General features: G+C 43.5%; 1 protein-coding gene across 1 annotated transcript in view; it reads right to left on the minus strand.

Annotated features, from left to right (window-relative positions):
* The window catches only part of LOC147677835 (polycystin-1-like protein 2), a 434,899-nt gene that overhangs the window by 111,825 nt on the left and 303,891 nt on the right, over nucleotides 1-19,183 (minus strand). The window contains exons 7-8 of the mRNA XM_086945590.1: nucleotides 17,836-18,017; nucleotides 14,540-14,770 (exon numbers count right to left, since the gene is read on the minus strand). Of these exons, the coding sequence (XP_086801716.1) occupies nucleotides 14,540-14,770; nucleotides 17,836-18,017 (413 nt within the window). The remainder of the gene's footprint in view (nucleotides 1-14,539; nucleotides 14,771-17,835; nucleotides 18,018-19,183) is intronic.

Below are 19,183 nucleotides of genomic sequence, written 5' to 3' on the forward strand. Positions count from 1 at the left end.
AAAATATGTGTACGTGTCATCTGTAAATGTGAAGAAATGTGCTCATGATTTTCCCATGTATCTGCAGTCGTTGGGAAATGATTGTGCTTGAGCTGCCAAAGGGTTAATATCTTGAGTTGAGATGGCAGTCTTTATTTTTAACATGCTGTCAACATGCATGGTTATTTGACCTGACTATAAAAGTCAGTGGGTTATTTTAAGGATTGATGGTTTGATTTTGACTTTTTTTTTGGTTCCTTGGTCTGCCTATGTGCTTTGTCAACTTCTTGACGGAAAGGTAACATCTTGTGCTTTGCAAAGGGTTCTGTTCATTTCACATTCTTTTTGGAATGCGTCTACGAATTTGTGTGGGTTTGCCTTGGAACTGTAAGTTATAAATCAACTAGTCGGATTGATAAAGGGTTTGCACGGAGAGAGAAAATGAGTGAAATGTTAAGGAGGTGGCCCGTTAGAATGCATGCTACGGGCTGTTTTCATTAATTATTTCTTTGAGGGTTTTCCATCTAGATAGGAATGTGCTGGTTGCAATGATCACAGGTTGAGAATAATAAATCTTGCCCGACAGTGCATGGTAACATGTGCTTTTAATTAGTGAAAGGCAACCGTGTGCCTTTGAAAAAATATTAAATGTAACATTATTATTTTCCCATATGTAATACACAACCTTTTTTATAAATGTGTCTATATGAAAAGTTTGCGCTATTAATACACTGTAACGCGTAATGACATGTTGCCCCTAGTTGAATTAAACACAATGTTGAAATGTATCTGCATTTTCTGTTGTTTTACAAATTATTTCTCTTTCAGCAGCTGACAATGGTCCATGTTAATTAGTTTTTTTTTCAAATGCAGAATGTATAATTTTGTGTGTAAAACTTAGTTGCCCCTTTCTAAATAAGTGCCCATATTTTAAATGTCTTGCCTTTAGCTGAATTAGTTAGACAAAAGTCTTTTTAGAAACTGGAAGCTTTTAAGTAGCAGTACACTGTAACTGAATTGTTTTTTTTTGAAATGCTGGCTTTCTTTAGTACAATCAGGCCTGGGAACAAGCAAGGAATTTGTTTGTCGACCTTGGCAGACCAGCTGGTTTGTGCAGACGAGTTTTTTTTTTCTTCCCTCTGCAGGTTCCGATCACGTCCCTGTTCATTATGATTGGCTATAATCCAATTTTCTTCCGCGGACGGCTTGTTTATTGTAAGGGCGGGGGGACCTGGCTCTTCCTGGCTGTTGACGCAGGCGGCTTCATTGCCTGCTGATAAGGGACTCTTGCAGACTCTTGCCCTTGGAGTTAGTTAGTTGCAGTGGGCCTGGGCGGGCTTCTCTGACCAGGGAAATGGGAGGCTTGCAGTGCCCTGCTCCTGCTGTGAGATCATCATTTGGCAGTGATTCAAATAGCTTCACACTGTAGCCTGGCTCCCGCGTCTGAAGGGAGAAGGCTGGCTTAGAGAGGATTAGGGTATGTTAGGCCCCACTGCATGAACTTAAAAATTAAATTTTGAATGTTTTTAATTAATTAGGATATTTTCTTTTCAATAATGAAAGGCACCCGGGGTGCTTTTTAAATGGAAAATTTTATTTTGCAAGAATAATGATACTTGTTTTCTTGTCCCTAGGATTGCTGGGTTGTGGTTGTGCGTGGCCCCTCCCCCTTCCACTTCCTTTGTTGTTTTAGTTTTTTACTTTCATGTTTTTATTTTAGTTTATTATTTTTGGATGATGGAACCAGACCAGACCAGACCGGAAGGGTGATGGATGGCCGCATCGGAGGAAGTGTCCGGATACCGAAGATGCAGGGTGGTGGCCTACACTGAAGAAACAAAAATTGACTTTTTTTTTCCAATGAACTTGGTTACATAATTTCTTGGCCTGCATTGTTCCCATGTTTTTTTTTTGTTGTTGTTGACATCACTACGAGCAGGCCCCACTTTTAAGAAAAAACACAAACATGTCACCTATTATAGTTTTTCTGTTTTCTTCAAAACAGTTTTTGCCAATGAAGGACTTTTTTTTTTGAATGGTGCTGCACACATGTGTTCCACAGTATGATGTAAAATTGCTGTTTTAGGCTTGGTGTTACACCAGTTATCTTGTAGATATGGGGTTGTTTTTTACTGTTCTTACATTTTCACCTTGATTGATCAAAGGGTGGTTACCTTACACTTTGGATTGTTCTGGGAGGTGTGTCTTTTAGTATGATTATGTATTAATGTTTGCCCAGACCTTGACACGGTTTGTCATGTCTACTTCTCAGATTTCACCAAAATATTTTCTTAAGTTAACTATAGTAGGTAGGCCTCATTTAGGCCCATTGTTATTTTCATCCCACAAACAAGCCCCTACACCAATAGATTTCATGAGTCATCATTAGCTTAAGTTAACTATAGTAGGTAGGCCTCATTTAGGCCCATTGTTATTTTCATCCCACAAACAAGCCCCTACACCAATAGTTTCATGAGTCATCATTAGCTTAAGTTGCCTATAGTAGGTAGGGCTCATTTAGGCCCTTTGTTGTTTTCTCATTAGGAGTTGAAACACATTTAGTTCTTAAGTTGACAATAGTAGGTAGGCCTCATTTAGGCTTAAGTTGTCCGAAGTAGGCCCCATTTAGGCCCCTTGCTGTTTTCATTCAACACATAAGTCCCTACATCACTAGATTTCACCAGTTATCATTAGAAGTTGAGGCACATTTAGTTTGAGGATGCTTTGGTTAGTTTCTGTTGTTATCAGATCCAATCTCAGATATGTTTCAGCATTCTAGTCAAGGTTGCTTTGATTTGTTTTCAGTTGGTTGTTAGGTTTGTATTCCCTACCATTGAGTTTCAGGTGGGATTTCCTTAAGTTGTCATTCTTTTTAGGGAGTTTTTTAGTTTTTGATTTGTTGATAGATTGTGTTGATGTTTGTTTATATGGATGTTGTTGTTTACTGATGCTCGCAAGATAAGGATCTAAGGGTGGAGTGTAATGGCAGAGTTTTTGGCTTTATTTAGCAGTGATATAGACCTTAATCTTGCTCACATCTAGTATAGGTATTCTTAGCCTGTGTTGGCCCTTTTAAGCCCTTTTTTCCAGACCTAGAAGAGGATAGCTGCTTAATATGCCTTTATTCTTGACTTTAACCTGTCTATTGCCTATTGGCTTTGACATATTAGACACATTGGTATGGTTTATGTAGGTATTCTGACAGAGCTAAGGAGCATTTCACCCCTTTCAGGCCTACAGGCCTAGAGCTAGAGAGACTCCATCTTGATGAAGCTGAGAGGCTTTTCAGGGCAAAGGCAAAGTTTATAGTTAAGGCTGTTTTTCACTTGGAGAGAACCGGTCTGGGCCAGCCCTTATCGGTAGGCTGTATTATTCTCTGTGTAGAAGACACAACAAAAGGCCGGCCGGCTGGGTGTGTGTCCTTGATGCGAGGTGATGCAGAGACCTGGTGGGCGGCAGGCTGATGGCTGGAACTTTCCATGAGGAAACAGCATTCTATATCAGTGAAGTGCAGAGGCGGAGTCAGTGAGTCGAGCAGAGTGAGAGTCGAGTGAAGGTGGCGAAGCCAGAGGGTCGTGTTAAGGTGGAGGAGTGGAAAGCAGTGGAGTGGAGTTGGCAGAGAGAGAGGGTTCAAGCTGGAGAAGAGCTGAGTTAAATAGTGAGCTGGAACTGAAGGAAGCAGTCAGAAGCAGTTGCTCATCAGGAGGAGGTGTGAATAGCTGGAGTCTGAAGTAATGCCTTTTAGAAGAGACGGAGGAGAGATCGTGGACTAACCTATGGGAGCAGATGGAGTTAATTGGACAGTGGCGCAGAGACAGAGTGAATAAGCTAGTGGAATGAACGGTGATCAGAGCGGCAGGAACCATTAAGATTGAAGCTGGAAGGTGGAGACAGTTCGTGGGGGAGATGATCAGCGCAGAGGTGTACCCAAGAGTGCAGGAGAGAGAGGGAGTCTGAGATGAGCCAAGGCACAGACGAGAGAGGAACCCAGATGACAGCTAGAACAAGACTTCACACTAATCAGGTGATATTGTTCTCATCACATTAGTTTACTTTACACTTGCATCTTAATCTTGTCCTTATTCCCTAAGCCATTGTATGTTTAAATCTTTTCTCTTTCAGCGGAGTGTTCCTGTTATGTTTAATCTTTTCTCTTTCAGCGGTGTGTTCTACCTATAGTCTTTGTCAGTCACAGATCTGTGTAAATGTTTATATTGTTGTAATAAAATAACCCCCCCAGTTTGTAACAAACTGGCGTGTATCTCTTGTATTCTTGTTCAATCCAGGTAAACAACGCTCCTAGGTGTTTAGTGTTTGCATGAATGGATGAGTAATCCCAATCAGGTAAGTGGTGATCACATAAATAGGGAGTGAGTGGACCTATGATGCCAAGAATAGGAGACATATAATATTAATTGGCTAACTCCTAATATTGTAGTAGCAGACCCTTAGTGAAGAGACTTCCCAATATATATATATATATATAGGTGTTCATAGGAATGTGGTCGTCGTTGATATGCGGCGTTAGTGAGAACACTGGGGAGGATTACCAGTGCTGATACCCACAGGATTGTGGCTTGAATAAGTGAGAGCGCTAGGAGGTCGAACTAGCGTGTAGTTTTGCAGGATTGCAAACAGTTTGGAAAAGGGAGCATTGGGTTCTGCAGGCCCATGTGTAGACGCACCAGATTGTGTGTCATATCTGCCCTAGGGTAGAACGGTCTGGGTCAGAGTGGCCGCGAGACCAACTGATGTGAATATAAGTGTGGTGTAGGGTATGGATATCCCTAGTAATTGGTGAGTATTCTTAGTATCCCTATAGATTTAGTGGTGTTTTTAATAATATGAGCTTGTATATTGCGAGTTCCCCATCCTCAGGTAGGTGCCAGGTGCCTGGATAGTTGGTCCTGAGGAGGGATGTGATTACGTTCTGGCTGGGTTGGAGGGGCCCCTAGGGGCTGATCCCACCTACTCAGAAAATCCAGCCATAACAGCGCCCTCATGTGCCAGCTTACATGATTGACCAACAGAATGCAGGAACCAAACAGACCGAGCAGGCGAAGGACCTTCAGGACTAGAACTACAGCTCCATTGTAAAACAAAGGAAACATTTCCTGAATGTCGAGAATCATTTAAGGAGGAGGGAATGCTCGGCAGACAGTAGTGTCCAGTACCGCCTCTATAAACAGGTTGCGCTGAGAGGGCACTAGGTGAGACTTGGGCAGGTTTATCGAACAACCCAATCTGTAAAACAGCTGCGTTGTCACTTGCAGATGATGACGCACCTTGTCCGGCGACCCTGCTTTGATCAGCCAGTCGTCCAAATAGGGGAAAACCGAAATCCTCGACCTTCTGAGATGGGCTACCACCACTGCCATCACCTTGGTGAAGACTCGAGGTGCAGTAGTAAAACCAAACGGAAGGACCGCAAACTGATAATGTTGCAACCCTACCGTGAAACGGAGATACTTCATGTGCGACTTCAGGATCGGGATAAGAAAATACGCATCCTGCAAGTCGATAAACACCATCCAATCCTCCTGTTGCAGTGCTTGAAGAACATGCGCAAGGGTGAGCATCTTGAACTTTTCCTGCTTCAGAAAAAGATTTGAGATCCAGGATTGGAAGTATCCTGCCATCCTTTTTGGGTATCAGGAAATACCGGGAGTAGTCAACCCTGACCCCTTTCCTGCTCCGGAACCACCTCTATCGCGCCTTTTTTTAGTAATGTTAGGTCATCCTCCTGCAGGAGAAGAAGGTGGTTTTCTGAGCAAATCCCTTGGCAAGGAGGGTAATTTGGAGGGAATTTCCGAAAGGGAAGAGCATACCCATTCTCCACAAGATTGAGAACCCAAAGGTCTGTAGTGACCGATTCCCAATCTTGCAGAAAATAAGTAAGCCGACCCCCTACAGGACCGACATGATCCTGAATGGCGGATCTAGGGCTGCTTTGCTGTGGTAATAGGAAGGGAGGTAGAGGAGGAGGAAGGCTGACGACCTTGTGGGCGACCTCTATTCTTGCCCCTGTAGGATCTATACTAGGTATTCTGCTGCTGAGGTTATTTGAAAGAGCGAAAGGACGATCTCTCAAAACCTCTATACCTCCTAAACGTTGAACCCCTAGGCTGAGTCTGAAGGCCTAGAGATTTGGCCGTTGCCTTACTATCTTTAAATTTTTCCAGGGCCGCATCTTCTTTCCTGCCAAAGATACCAGAGCCATCGAAAGGTAGGTCCAAAAGTGCTGCCTATACATCTGGGGAGAACTCTGAAGATTTAAGCCAGGCACTTCTTCTTGTAGCCACAGCAGATACCATGATCCTGGCGACAGAGTCTGCCGTGTCCAAGCCACTCTGAATCACCTGATGAGCAGCCGCTTGAGTGTCCTGTAAGACCTCATTACAAATTTTCCTGTCATCTTCGGACAATTTTGGGGCAAGCTGTTTCACTGAGTCCATAAGGGCATGGCTATAGCGACCCAAAACACAGGTGGCATTAGTTGACTTAAGGGCCTTGCTAGCTGAAGAAAACACCTTCTTAGCGGACTGGTCAAGCTTTTTTGACTCTCTGTCCGCCGGAACCTGTGGAAGGGCACCAGAAAACTTCTTTGAACAGGCTGCCTGGACTACTAGACTCTTAGGAGAAGGGTGTGGTGATAAAAATCCAGGATCCCCTGGAGCCACCCTATATCTCCTGGCAATTGCTTTGTTAACTGCTGGAGCCGCGAATGGTTTGCGCCAGACCTCCAATACAGGATCTGTAATTGCCTCATTAAATGGTAGCAGAGGTTCTACAACAGAAGTAGGAGAGTGGAGAACTTCCATCAGTATATTAGATTTAAATTCAACAGAAGGAAGCTGAAGGTCCAAAAGTTCTGCTGCCTTTTTAATTACTGTATGGTAGGGGGCAACATCCTTTGATGGAGCATCCGAAACAGGAGACAGGAGAAAGCTCCCACTCAGGAGACATATCAAGGCCACTTGCCTCTTTTAATTCCATAAAACAGTCATCAGAGTCCTCAACCTCACATCCCTCCATTTCCGACGAAATCTCTGCTCCTCAAAAACTCTCTGAGCTTCTCTCCTAGATCTTATTCTAGGCACCGACGCCGGTGGAGCCAAGACCGACTCCGAAGGACCTAAAGCCGGCATCGTACACGGATCCGTCGGCACAGTCTGCGCCGATCGAGGTCGAGCTGACGGCGCCGGAGAGGATGAAAACGGCGTCGACGTCCTCGGCGCCGGGAAATGCCAAGACGGAGCCGCCGGAAGGAATGGCATGAAGGGAGCCTGGGCATAGGCCTGAAGAACCCCCGGATTAAAGGCTAATGGACCCATGAGACCCGAAGGTGCTCAAGAGGGGTACATAGACCTATGGAATACTCCATACATCGCATTTAGATAATGCGAAGGATCTTGTCCAGGGCTTGGAAAAGGAGGATAGGCCCCAGGGACAGACTCTGATGCAGGCATTACTGTGTTCGGGCCAGCCGGCGCAGACAGCGGATCCGATGGAGTCGCCTGGTCATCCGGCACAGGAACCTCTTCTACCGGAGCCGGGGGAATGTTCCAAAGTCTGTGATGGAGTCGGCGTCGGAGATCGAACAGGAGAAACTGCAGGCGAAGCCGATTTCACCGGAGAAGCTGGATTTGAGGGAGAAGGAGACACAAAGTCCTTACGGCGTCGATAGACTGGAGAAGTCGACTTCGGCGCCGCCTCACTATCAGAATGACGCTCTTTTTTCTTTCCTCGTTTTTTCCATGAAGAGCTTTGCTTCTCTTTCTTTCAAAGCCTTCGGATTCATTTTCCTGCAACAGGCACACCCCTCGACGTTGTGATCCGATGACAGACACCAAACGCTGTCTTCATGTGGATCAGTAATGGACATATGTCCTCTGCACTCCCTGCAAGGCTTGAACCCGCACTTCCTCGACGATATCCTTTACAGGAAACAATAAGAAGCACAGGAATACAGCCAGAAACACAAAGTATCAAGCAAAACTACGGAGAGTCCTAGAAAAACCGTTAGCTTTGACGGCTCGGAAAAAAGGGAACTGACGTCATCACGCCGACGAGGCTCCTTTATGGCTCCAGTGACGTCAGCCGGGTCGCGAGCGGAGCCATGGTTCTACGGCGTCACCCTCGTCAGGGTGGAGAGCTACAAAAAAAATTTGAATGCTGCTGGCGCAGGGGATATTCACATGGTGAGGAATCCACTGGCAGATGTATCCATCAGAAAATGGAATACTTCAATCCATTAAGGTGCAGCATGCAGAATATTACTAATGGACTACCCAGTACCCTTAACCTCATAGCTGCTAGTAAACATCCCTCCCCAGTGCTGCGCTGTCCATTGGAACTAGTGCTGAATGGACGTCCAATGGTCGTGCGCAGCACTGGGGAGGTAGTGCTGCCGTCGGCCAATGCACCGAGGCAGCACTTAAGGGGTTACCATGAGAATGGTGGAACTTATAATACATGGTCCCTCAGAGGGAGAAGGGGTCAATAGTTAGCTTTTTTGTTAGTAGTCTGGAAAATGAGGCATCATGGTTCTCTTTCTACAATGCATAATATTTTCAGAAGTAAAGTGTTTCAATAATCTGCAAAATAAAGAATAAATGTTGTGTGAACAGGATTAATTAAGATTTTGCTTGGGATAAAGAAGTCTTCGGTACACACATAATTATTTAAAGTTAGCCAAAAACAGCAGGAGACATAAGAAATATTATGTGGTTTATTTAAGCTACAAGGTTATTTGGAAGTTTATTAAAAATATCATGAAGTTAAAGGATACACATAATTCTATTCAGTTGTTACATGTGTCAAATGTGTGTATTTACAATAGTAAAGGACGGTCAGATGTACGGGAAATCTTGAAAAGGTGGGGTGCTATGAAGAGGATATATCTTAACAAGCAATAAAGCAATTGGAGAACAAATATGGAAATAAGATAAACTGGCGAAAATAAGGGGTTCCCAAGAAGTTAGAGGTTGACACAAGTTTGGACTTGGCATGAGTGTCAAGGAAATCATGGAATTGTAGCATCTTGCAGACAAGCAAGACATTTAACTCTAACTTCAGGGGGGGGAGGAGCTACGCTACCGAACAAAATGGCTGCCTAGGCTCCCGGCTCCACTGACCTCCGTCTCCTGCCAGATGATCCTGTAATTTATCCTGTGTTTGCGCCCTACCTCCATGTGTATGAACCAGACGGCAGCTCGATGGTGCGATCCCGAGATTTCTACTGGTCGGGTGGACCGAGTAACGTTGTGTCAAAGTTTGCGGCCTAGCCCAGCTTAGGAGCTGGGGTCTCGAGTAATGGCCCTGCCGGGCTCCAATTGAACAACATCGGCCGTGGTTGTGTGGCAGGGTCCGGTCTATTTCTGTGGAGGTTTTCTTGGCCCGATTTTGATGGCGGTCTGCCGAGTGTGCAAACATTGAAGGAGGGGTGACGAAGCTCGACTGAGGCTGTGGGCGGAGGTCCCGGATCCGGTGGCCCGGTTGCCCCCTCGCCGGCGTTCGGTGACGGATCACAGACCGAAACAGCGGTGAACGTTGAGTCCCCCTCTGCTATTCTCCGTTCCACTATTGACTGTCCCCCCGGAAGACTGAGCTTTCGGGGGACTTGAATATGGTCGATATCGAGCTAGGACCTGTGGAGCGGACTGAGAGTGGACCGTCGCTGCGAACGGTGCTGGCTGCCATTGGGGCTCTCCATACTCATGTGGATGCACTTATTCGTAAAATGATAGCCCGTTCCTTTGCAAATGGGCATATTGGACCGGGCCCTGCTCCGTTACATGGAATGAGGCAGCTGGAGGTACCCACGGTGGCCATTTCGAGAGAGGAAGAAGGCCCCGTGCGACGAGAGGTGTCGGAACCGCTGGCTGATGTGATGCCCGATAAGAACGAGATCGGTGCTTTCAATGGAAGGTCAAGCTTACTATCATTGCTGACTGTGGGAGGTCTAATCGATGCCCCCTTTCCGAAGACTTATGCTGAGAACTGTTTTGGGCTAGAAACCTCGTCCCTCCCCTATCCGCCAGTTTCACTGAGATGGCGGAGGAAACAACGTTGGGAGTTCATGGTGGTTGGGAGAGTCCTCGGACCTGCTGGAGTTCTCAGTGACTTTACATCTTGGCTTCGCCTCAGTTTGAACTCTGACTATCCTGTGGAGACGAAGAGTCGTCCGGAAGGGGAGCATACGTCCGATCGGAAGGGACAAGGATGAGAATTATTGCTTGGATTTGACATTGTGGTATTGATGGATGAGGGATTGGCTACCGTGATTCTAGTGGGAGGTTGGGCGATGTTTTACAGTTTCCCCTGTTGAGTAATATATTTGCCTCTTAATAGATTTGTGGTTTAACTCCTGTGGATTCTTAGTTCTGGCGGGGGGAGGGGGCCGGGGGCATGTATAAATGTGCCCTCCTCCATTTTCTATTTTTTAGTATTTAGTTAGATGGGGCGACAGGCACACTGCTAGTTGGGGTCTGGCGAAAGCCATATGCAGGGGTGCAGGGTGGGGGGATGGGTGTTAGTATAGTTAGTGTAGGCTGTGGCGAGTATATTTTTGTTGTTTATCCTGACTGTACTTTTCCGTATCTAGGGGCAATACGCCTTTCTTTATCCTGTCCTGGTGGGTGGCGGGGACCGAGCACAGTAGCGCATCTAACGTAGCTTAATTGTATGCAGTTACCAATTTTGAATGATTTACGCGTCAGTGTCTTGTTGGCCCCACACATTGTCTATAGATATCCTGATATCCAAAATGTTTGCTGATCATTGTAACCGAGTGCGATGTCCCAGATACGTCTTTGTTTTATTTTGTTTTATATATGAAAATAAAAAGAAATATAAAAAAAAACTAACTTCAGAAAATAAGAAGCACTTATTAGCCAGTTATCCAGGTATGTAAAGACACATATGCCTTGCGCATGTGTCATACCTACCGTGGTGCCAGGGTCTTCCCAAATTTATTGGAAGTGGGTAACAGTTTGAAAAAGAAACACTACAGGTAAGATTCTTAAATATCCAATTGCTTTTGTCTCCTGGAGGGCCGGTGGCGTTTTTATCTGGATGGTTATCTTACTGAATGTCTGTTGTGGTTCAAACTGAGACCAGGCACTGGCCAGTAATCTCTTGATGTTCTTTACCCAAGGACTACTATGAAATAGCCACAGTGGCCCTTGTCAGCTGTGGGAGGTATCAATCTTGCAATATGAATGATCAGTGTCCAGGGCCCAGGTATCTAAGCTAGTGATGTCCCTCTGTATCAACCAATCATTGATATCCTACTGGTAGGGCCACCCCCAGACCATGCTGTCAAAGTCATGATGGGAGTTAGGGAGAAGAACTTGGAACTAGAGCTTGTCAGATGACACAGTCCCAATCCTCAATTCGGCCTGTTTGACCCTTTAGTGTAAAAGGTCTAAAAGTAGGTTGTTAGGACAGTGACCAGGAAGACGAACAAGCAAATAATGGGCTATATGTTTTCCAAGTTGTTTTAGCAGTGTAGAAGGATTCAGACACAGTGGTTTTCTCCATACTGCAGACATCAAGACTAAATATGTTTTCCCATTTTATGTGGTCATGTACTATAATTTCTATTTTGCTCCAGAGATTGCACCAAGGAAAGGTGAATAATGACATGCATATGATGACTGCTACACAAACAAATGATGGACAGCCACAACTGAAAAGCTCTGCAACTGTCTACACTACTCAGTCACTGCAGGAAAGTGTTACCCGAGGATACTGGTCTCTGAAATGCCAGGGAAAAAAGGAATTCTTAAGTTAAGGTCTGCCAAAATGAGCTGGCAGACAACATTTAGTTGAATGTCTAGCAGAATTATCCATATGAAGTCAGCATAAAGGATGGAGATGTGGGAGACGGACATCTACCTGATAAAAGACTTTAAATCACAAGCTAAAGTGAAAACCTACAAAGCAACTTAAAGGCACTCGGCAATGGCATGGGGGAATGCGTTACATGGTAAACAAGACTCAAACCATGTTCCCACACAGCTATGCCCATATGCAGCCATGCTAGGTGGTACAAGTCTGAGCTGGTGCAATGCTGCCACATAATGTCTTGTGTGTACACTGGAAAAATCTTAAGAGTGGAAGCCAATATCAAGGTTTTCTCTCTTACTTTCTCATAGAGTGAGAAAATTAGATGACATCATAACAAGCTATTTGTAGAAACAGATTTATCATTCCGGTCATTAGTGCCACATTTATCAAAAGGCTGCAAGTAACCACATTTACATACTGTCACGACTCGCTCCCTGCATTCTTGTATCCACCACCGGGGGCTGACTTGTGGGACTATCCAGTGTTCTATCATGCTTCCGGACCTTCCCTTACAAGCGCATAGTGACTTCCAGTCATTTGGACGCTATTTGAGAAATGCCATCCATTTCCAATCCATGCCAGGTTTTGTGGAAGCCCGTCTGCTTATGCTTGAAACTCCATTACCTATAATCCCCTGCTCACTGCTTCGTCTATACCCCTGCAGGCCAAGGATGAGTGGAGGAATTCAGCACACCAGTGGCTGGCAGCTGATAGTCTGCTCACACCTTGTGCATGTGTTTACTGTGAGCTCTTTCAAGCCCCAGCTCCTTTCAGTCCAGTGTTGGTCACTGTAGCTGTGTTCCTGTGAGATTGACTTTGATGTTTCCTGAGCTTTTGATGTCCTTGTTTCATGAGTTCCTGAGCAATAGCTATTCTTTGATTCCTGTGCTATAGTTATTCCTTGATTCAATATTCCTGAACTAGCACTGCCGTCAGTACTACCATGACTCGTTACCTATTCCTTGTTGCCTTGATTCCTAAACCAGTACTGTTTCGTGCACCATTGTAGCCTCTCTCCTGTATTTCTATTTCCCAGTCCCTGCTTTTCTTCCCATTACCTTTGTTCCAGTTCCTACCCTGCTGTCTTCCTCTTCTTGTCGTCTTAGCTTCCAGTATCCTTGTGTTTTTTTTCATACCTTTTGCCAAGTGTGCCCTTTGTTTTCCCTTCTTTCCTGTTAAGCTCTCCTCCTCGCTGGCTCCTTGTCTATTGTGTGTGTAGTTCTACACCCTTGCTGTTACCGCCTTGCATGTTCCTGTTTGATTGCCAGGATCTGTGGGCACAACTGACAACCTAGCTGGTGTTTCTTATATACTGTGAGCATTGTCTTTGAGTTACATTTATAACATCACCATAGGTATCAGATACATAGACCCTGCCTTTGCATGTATATCCTACATGTGGGTATTTTCAGTCAGCATCTGTAACAGCAATTGTGGATGAGGAACCTATTAAACTTCAATCTTAACATGTGGAGCTTCCGATTGCTTCCCATCACATTCCCTTCATTGTTAAATGTTATATATGTATGTCTTGCACGTCCGTTCTGGGTGTTAGTTATTCTGAATGCTAAATTGCCTCATGAATGCCTGTTCTTTCTGAGTCTTATATAATCAAAAGAGGGAGGAAGACGCTGAGATCCATTCGGCTTCATATCAAAGGTAAGTAATCAAAGGGAAAATTGATCACTTGTACCTGTATTACCAGGGTCAGGTGTGTTGACCAACTTAAAAATCATGTACAGGAGTGGTAAAGCTGTATATCTTGATTCTCCGCTTCTCTTAGAACGTGAAAGCATCATCATTGGGTCTTTTTGATAATGTGCTTTCCTCCCCCTGGAGTTAGACCAACTGGTGATAGCAGTAGTGATCAGTGATAGTTGTGAATTGCATTGTTTCCCATTCTTTCCCAAAGAAATGTTATTCAGTAGGAGAGGAGGCATGGTCACATTACCAAAAAGACCCAAGGATGATGCTTTCACGTTCTAAGAGAAGCAGAAAATCAAGATATACCGCTTTACCACTCCTGTACGTGATTGAGGGTTTTTAAGTTGGTCAACGCACCTGACCCTGGTAATACAGGTACAAGTGATCCATTCTCCCTTTGATTACTTATTTTCTGAGTCTTAACCAGACTTAGTCTTGTTCCATCATGCAGGCTTCCCCATTGAATCTCTTGTCTCCTCTGACTCTCTGTGTGAGCCTGGGCAGTGCTGTACTCCTAATTCTGCTTACTTTTTCTACCAGGCCAACAGTCCTTGCTCAAAGCCCCTGACTGAGATCTAGACATAGCCCCTGACAGTCCTGACGCATATATGAGCAGATGAACAGGGCAGCGACATCGCATGGAAGCAAGGAATCCACAACAATCTGTGATGAAAAACAGAATCTAAAGAGAACAATTAGAACGTGATTACCTTAGGTTCTACTTAAACCCATCGTGAAATCTAGGAATAAAATCCTGAGCATTGTGCACTTGCATTTTAAATCCCTTTAAAGCCTCATTTTGTGTTTGAAAGTTATATCTACTCTCCTCCTCAGTCATCTATCTTGTCACCATGAGGGCTCTTACATGGAATTCCATCTTATATCTTCAATAGCAGAGCTATTGAACATCTATTTCATGGCAAGGAGACGAGGAATACATTTTATAATCACAGAAGGAACTGGGAAGCATGCTACTGTGCATCATATTCAAATAAACTGTCACCTTAGACTTATCCATCCTGTCCATTCTTCGCACCCAAAGCAGTGACAAAAGATAGCATGCATAGAAGCAGGCCAACATGACCACAATGACAGGGTTCTCCGAGATATTTGAGAAATACTCTGCGGTCTTGGTGAGATCAAGCTGTGCCGGCAAGACAAAGAAAGAGCTGCCGAAGACGGAGAGGTGGTTGCAGAGACACTGAACCTGTGATATGCTCGTCTGTGGCCCAACCTGAAAACAGATTAAGGAGTAGATTACTGTGATGGAATGAGGGGAAAAAATAATCTTTCATGTGTTCATACCCCTCTTCATCCCAGAAGCCCATACACCTACCTTCCTGCCTAGAGTTGCTAGATTATGACAGGGAAGAATGAGTGATCCCAGATGTTTTTGAGTGCTAAATATTGAGTTCCCTAGGGAAAGTTTTTGACTTGAAAGTCTTGAAAAGGAACAGATCCCCCAAAAATATGTCTGCATATTCCCATAGTCATAGGAATGCAGAGCAAGTGCGGCAAACCGCTTGTTCTTACAAATCATGTAATCGTTCTCGAAGGATAAGTGCAATTTCCAATTAATGTTTGCTTTCAAACCATTGCGGCACTGTGAGTGTTTCCCCTTTCTCTGGTCTGTTTGAAATCTAATGCATTTAACATTATCTATTCTTAAGGTAAATGCATTCATCAATTTAGTTAGGTTGAAATAAAATGTGTTTATTAACTATTGAATAGACTTATTTGATTTGTCTGTACTTAGATAACTAATTTTGTACCCATAGGGTAACACAATGTTGCACAGATCTTCCTTTTACCCTTCTGATGTGTTATGTTGAGGCAAGGCCTACTTGTATATTCATCAGAATTTAAAGGCTTGAAATAGACCCAACTTACATTCATTAGAACCTCAATACAGAAAAGGGTATGAATGGGCTATGTGTGCATCCACCGTAACCACATACACAGCAAAGGAAGGCAATTAAAATCATCAGAATAAAATTACCATATAAGGTTACCTGGCGCTAATCTCATTCTCATTCACAGGCGAACACTGACATTATACACATTAAAAATCTGAGATCAGCAAAAGGTTCTTAAGCATAGGAATGCCAATGTCAGACAAGGACGAGTCATGCACATCAGGTATATTCAGACTGATGATACACTGTACAACAACCACCTGCTCTCCCAATTCAGGTAAGGGATTTGCTTCACAAATAAAGAGTATGCGTATGGACACATCAGACATCAATGGCCATGAATAGAACACTGTAGCTTCATCAGGATACAATATACAGCCATCCTCTCACCATTAGAACCCCCATCCTCATATAACATTAGTGATTCACCTTACACCTAACAGAATTCCAAGGTAAGGAGGCAATAAGGCTCCTAATACTCATCTGAACTTCAGGGGACACACCCTTTAGAATTTGATGACAAAGTATGAGTCCCATTAAAAGAATCGTACCTCTAGAGCACGAAGTGACTCTCAGGGATCACTGAAAAAATATCGAGGGACAAAATATCGACTTGCCAAAATATCGTGGACAAAATATCGACAGTCAAAATATCGAGTTTGTATCTACAAACAGGTAAGTACAAAAATATCGAGTACAAAATATCGTTAACAATAATATAGATGTAAAAAATATCGACTTTATTAAAAACAGTGTTAAATTAAATTAATATTAAATTTTAATTACTAAAATATACTTAAACTACTTAAATTAAATTATAATAATTAAATAATAAATGAAAATAATAAAAATATTTTTTTACAATCTTATTTGTTGACCCTGAACCCTAAAAATACCCCTTTACCCAAAAACCCAAAACTGACCCTGAACCCTAAAAATACCCCTTTACCCAAAAACCCCAAACTGACCCTGAACCCTAAAAATACCCCTTTACCCAAAAACTGAAAACTGACCCTGAACCCTAAAAATACCCCTTTACCCATGAACTGAAAACTGACCCTGAACCCTAAAAATACCCCTTTACCCATGAACTGAAAACTGACCCTGAACCCTAAAAATACCCCTTTACCCATGAACTGAAAACTGACCCTGAACCCTAAAAATACCCCTTTACCCATGAACTGAAAACTGACCCTGAACCCTAAAAATACCCCTTTACCCATGAACTGAAAACTGACCCTGAACCCTAAAAATACCCCTTTACCCTAAAACTGAAAACTGACCCTGAACCCTAAAAATCCCCCTTTACCCAAAAACTGAAAACTGACCCTGAACCCTAAAAATGCCCCTTTACCCAAAAACTGAAAACTGACCCTGAACCCTAAAAATGCCCCTTTACCCAAAAACTGAAAACTGACCCTGAACCCTAAAAATGCTCCTTTACCCAAAATTTATCAATATTATTTAATTACCAATTAATTATTAATTAAAAATATTAACAAACATATATTAATTAATTAATTATTAAATTACTTCCCACCCTATTCCCCTATAAACCCACACCCGCTACAGAATTACATTACGCAATTATTATAAAAACAAAATTCATTTAATAAAATATTTTATAACATTAATACACACTATTCACACATATTATTACATAAAAATACACTATAACATATTATATATTATTAAAAAATCGATATTTTTGCTATCTATATTTTATACAGTCGATATTACTTCACTTACCTGAAAAACGATATTTTTGTAGTCGATATTATGTCCAGTCGATATTTTGTCCAGTCTATATTTAAAACTCGATATTATGTCCAGTCGATATTTTGGAGTCGATATTTTGTCTCTATACCGACTCTCAGTAACGCAAGTAGTGAGCTGCGTCATTCCAATCAGAGTTCTGCTTTAAAGGGTGCCCTCCCCTTAAACTTATCACAACATACAGAAAGGAAGACACTGGCCCTCAACCCATCAAAACTCATAGAAAGAGAGTGACTAAAATGATATATATTAGGACTTCATGACAAGGACTTTTATACTTATCAAAACCTATGGGTAAGGGATAATTCTAGGCTAAGTAGTTTCTGATCACATACTCATCAGTGTTCATGGATAAGGAGCGACTCTTTATCTACCCATTCAACACCAAGCACTTGAACTTATACCCATTACAAATCCGGAAAAAGACTGATTCACTTTATACCCATCAGAAGACCATGGCAAGTGGCTCCATTTATACTTCTCAAATTTCCAGAGTATGGTTGGGGTCACCTAATAGACATGTTAATTCCCAAACAGGAATGACTATAATTAGGTGCCTTTATTCATACTCTCTCATATATCCACACCAGTAGAGACGTGCACTTACCTTGCACCCATCTGAACTCCAAGCTCCTGCGCTTTCATTCCAATAGGCACACTGGGTACTGAAGGAGATGATGCTGAAGGTCAAGCTGTCATTTCCAGAATCGTTTACTGATTTCAAGTGAAACTGGCACGACATAGTTGAATGATTTCTCAACTCTGGAGGGATGATCCAGGTATGGGATTCTATGAAAGGGGCAGAAGAAAGTGAGAAAAGACACCAAGATTATCCACTGAACTGCATCCTCTTAACCACAATCCTCTCTCTACATATGGTTCTATAAGTATTTGGGCAGCTGTTGATAAGGATCGTCTTTGTTTTTCATTTCTCTTTTTAGCATGTGTTGAGATTTCAACTGTACTACTACCAATTTATCCCCAGAACAAAAAGGAATTACGTTCTTAGTTGTGACATTGGTAACCCCCTCTCAACTACATGCCACGACCAGGGCTCATCCCCCCCAAGTGACTATTCATCAAACGGCTGATGACCTTTTGTAATTGACATTTGGCCTGAGGCCCTCCTGCTGACTAGAATCCTCTGCGCCCATCCTCACTCCCACCCTCCCAACGGATGCCATCGGAGGCCGGCCCATACTGCCCTGGGACTTTGTTGCTGGACTCGGGTGCCACTGGGCTCCAATACTATGGAACTTCCAAGCCTCCACTGTCCCTAAGCTCTTCAGGGGCTGAATGTGATACTAAGCCCCACTTTCGGCAGGGGCTCCCTCGAATGGGTGGCTATGTGATGCCTCCTTCTTCCTGACCTGCGGCCCACCTCTACCAGCTCATAGTTGGATACATTTCGGTAGTCCCATGCGTATATCCCTTGAAGCCTCTCCTGGTATTGCGGCCCCAACACCACACAATGAGCCCTAGCCCCTTTTGTTGAAAGCAGTTTACGAGATTTGGACAGCTGGTTCCGCACCTTCTGTCAACTGTGTTCTTCTTGTCTTATTTTCTGTTGTTTTCCGGTCTCATACTCTTCTTTCCACGAGTGGGTATTATTCTCCCCAACGGTTCCTCCTGCAACAACCCTCCTGTCCTACCTCCCCTGCCATCACCAGCCCCTGCGACAGAGACAGCACCCTGGCCTGGGGTCACTAGAGGGACACAGTAATATTTCCTTATGTCACATTTTCTACTCCTATATTGTTGTAATAGAAACCACTTGAATCGAATGGCCTTTTGGGATCCTGTTATTTCTCCAGTATTGCATCTTTTATAGATTCACATGTTTGTATCTTCCCCATCCTCATTGTGGGAGTCCCAAGGGAAGAGTGTTACAAGTAGTGCTACACCAACAGCATTGACATCCATTGTAAAAGCAATACACCAGACTAGCTTATTCA

The sequence above is a fragment of the Lissotriton vulgaris genome, chromosome 12 (genome assembly GCF_964263255.1).
Source record: "Lissotriton vulgaris chromosome 12, aLisVul1.2, whole genome shotgun sequence".
NCBI classification, from domain to species: domain Eukaryota; kingdom Metazoa; phylum Chordata; class Amphibia; order Caudata; family Salamandridae; genus Lissotriton; species Lissotriton vulgaris.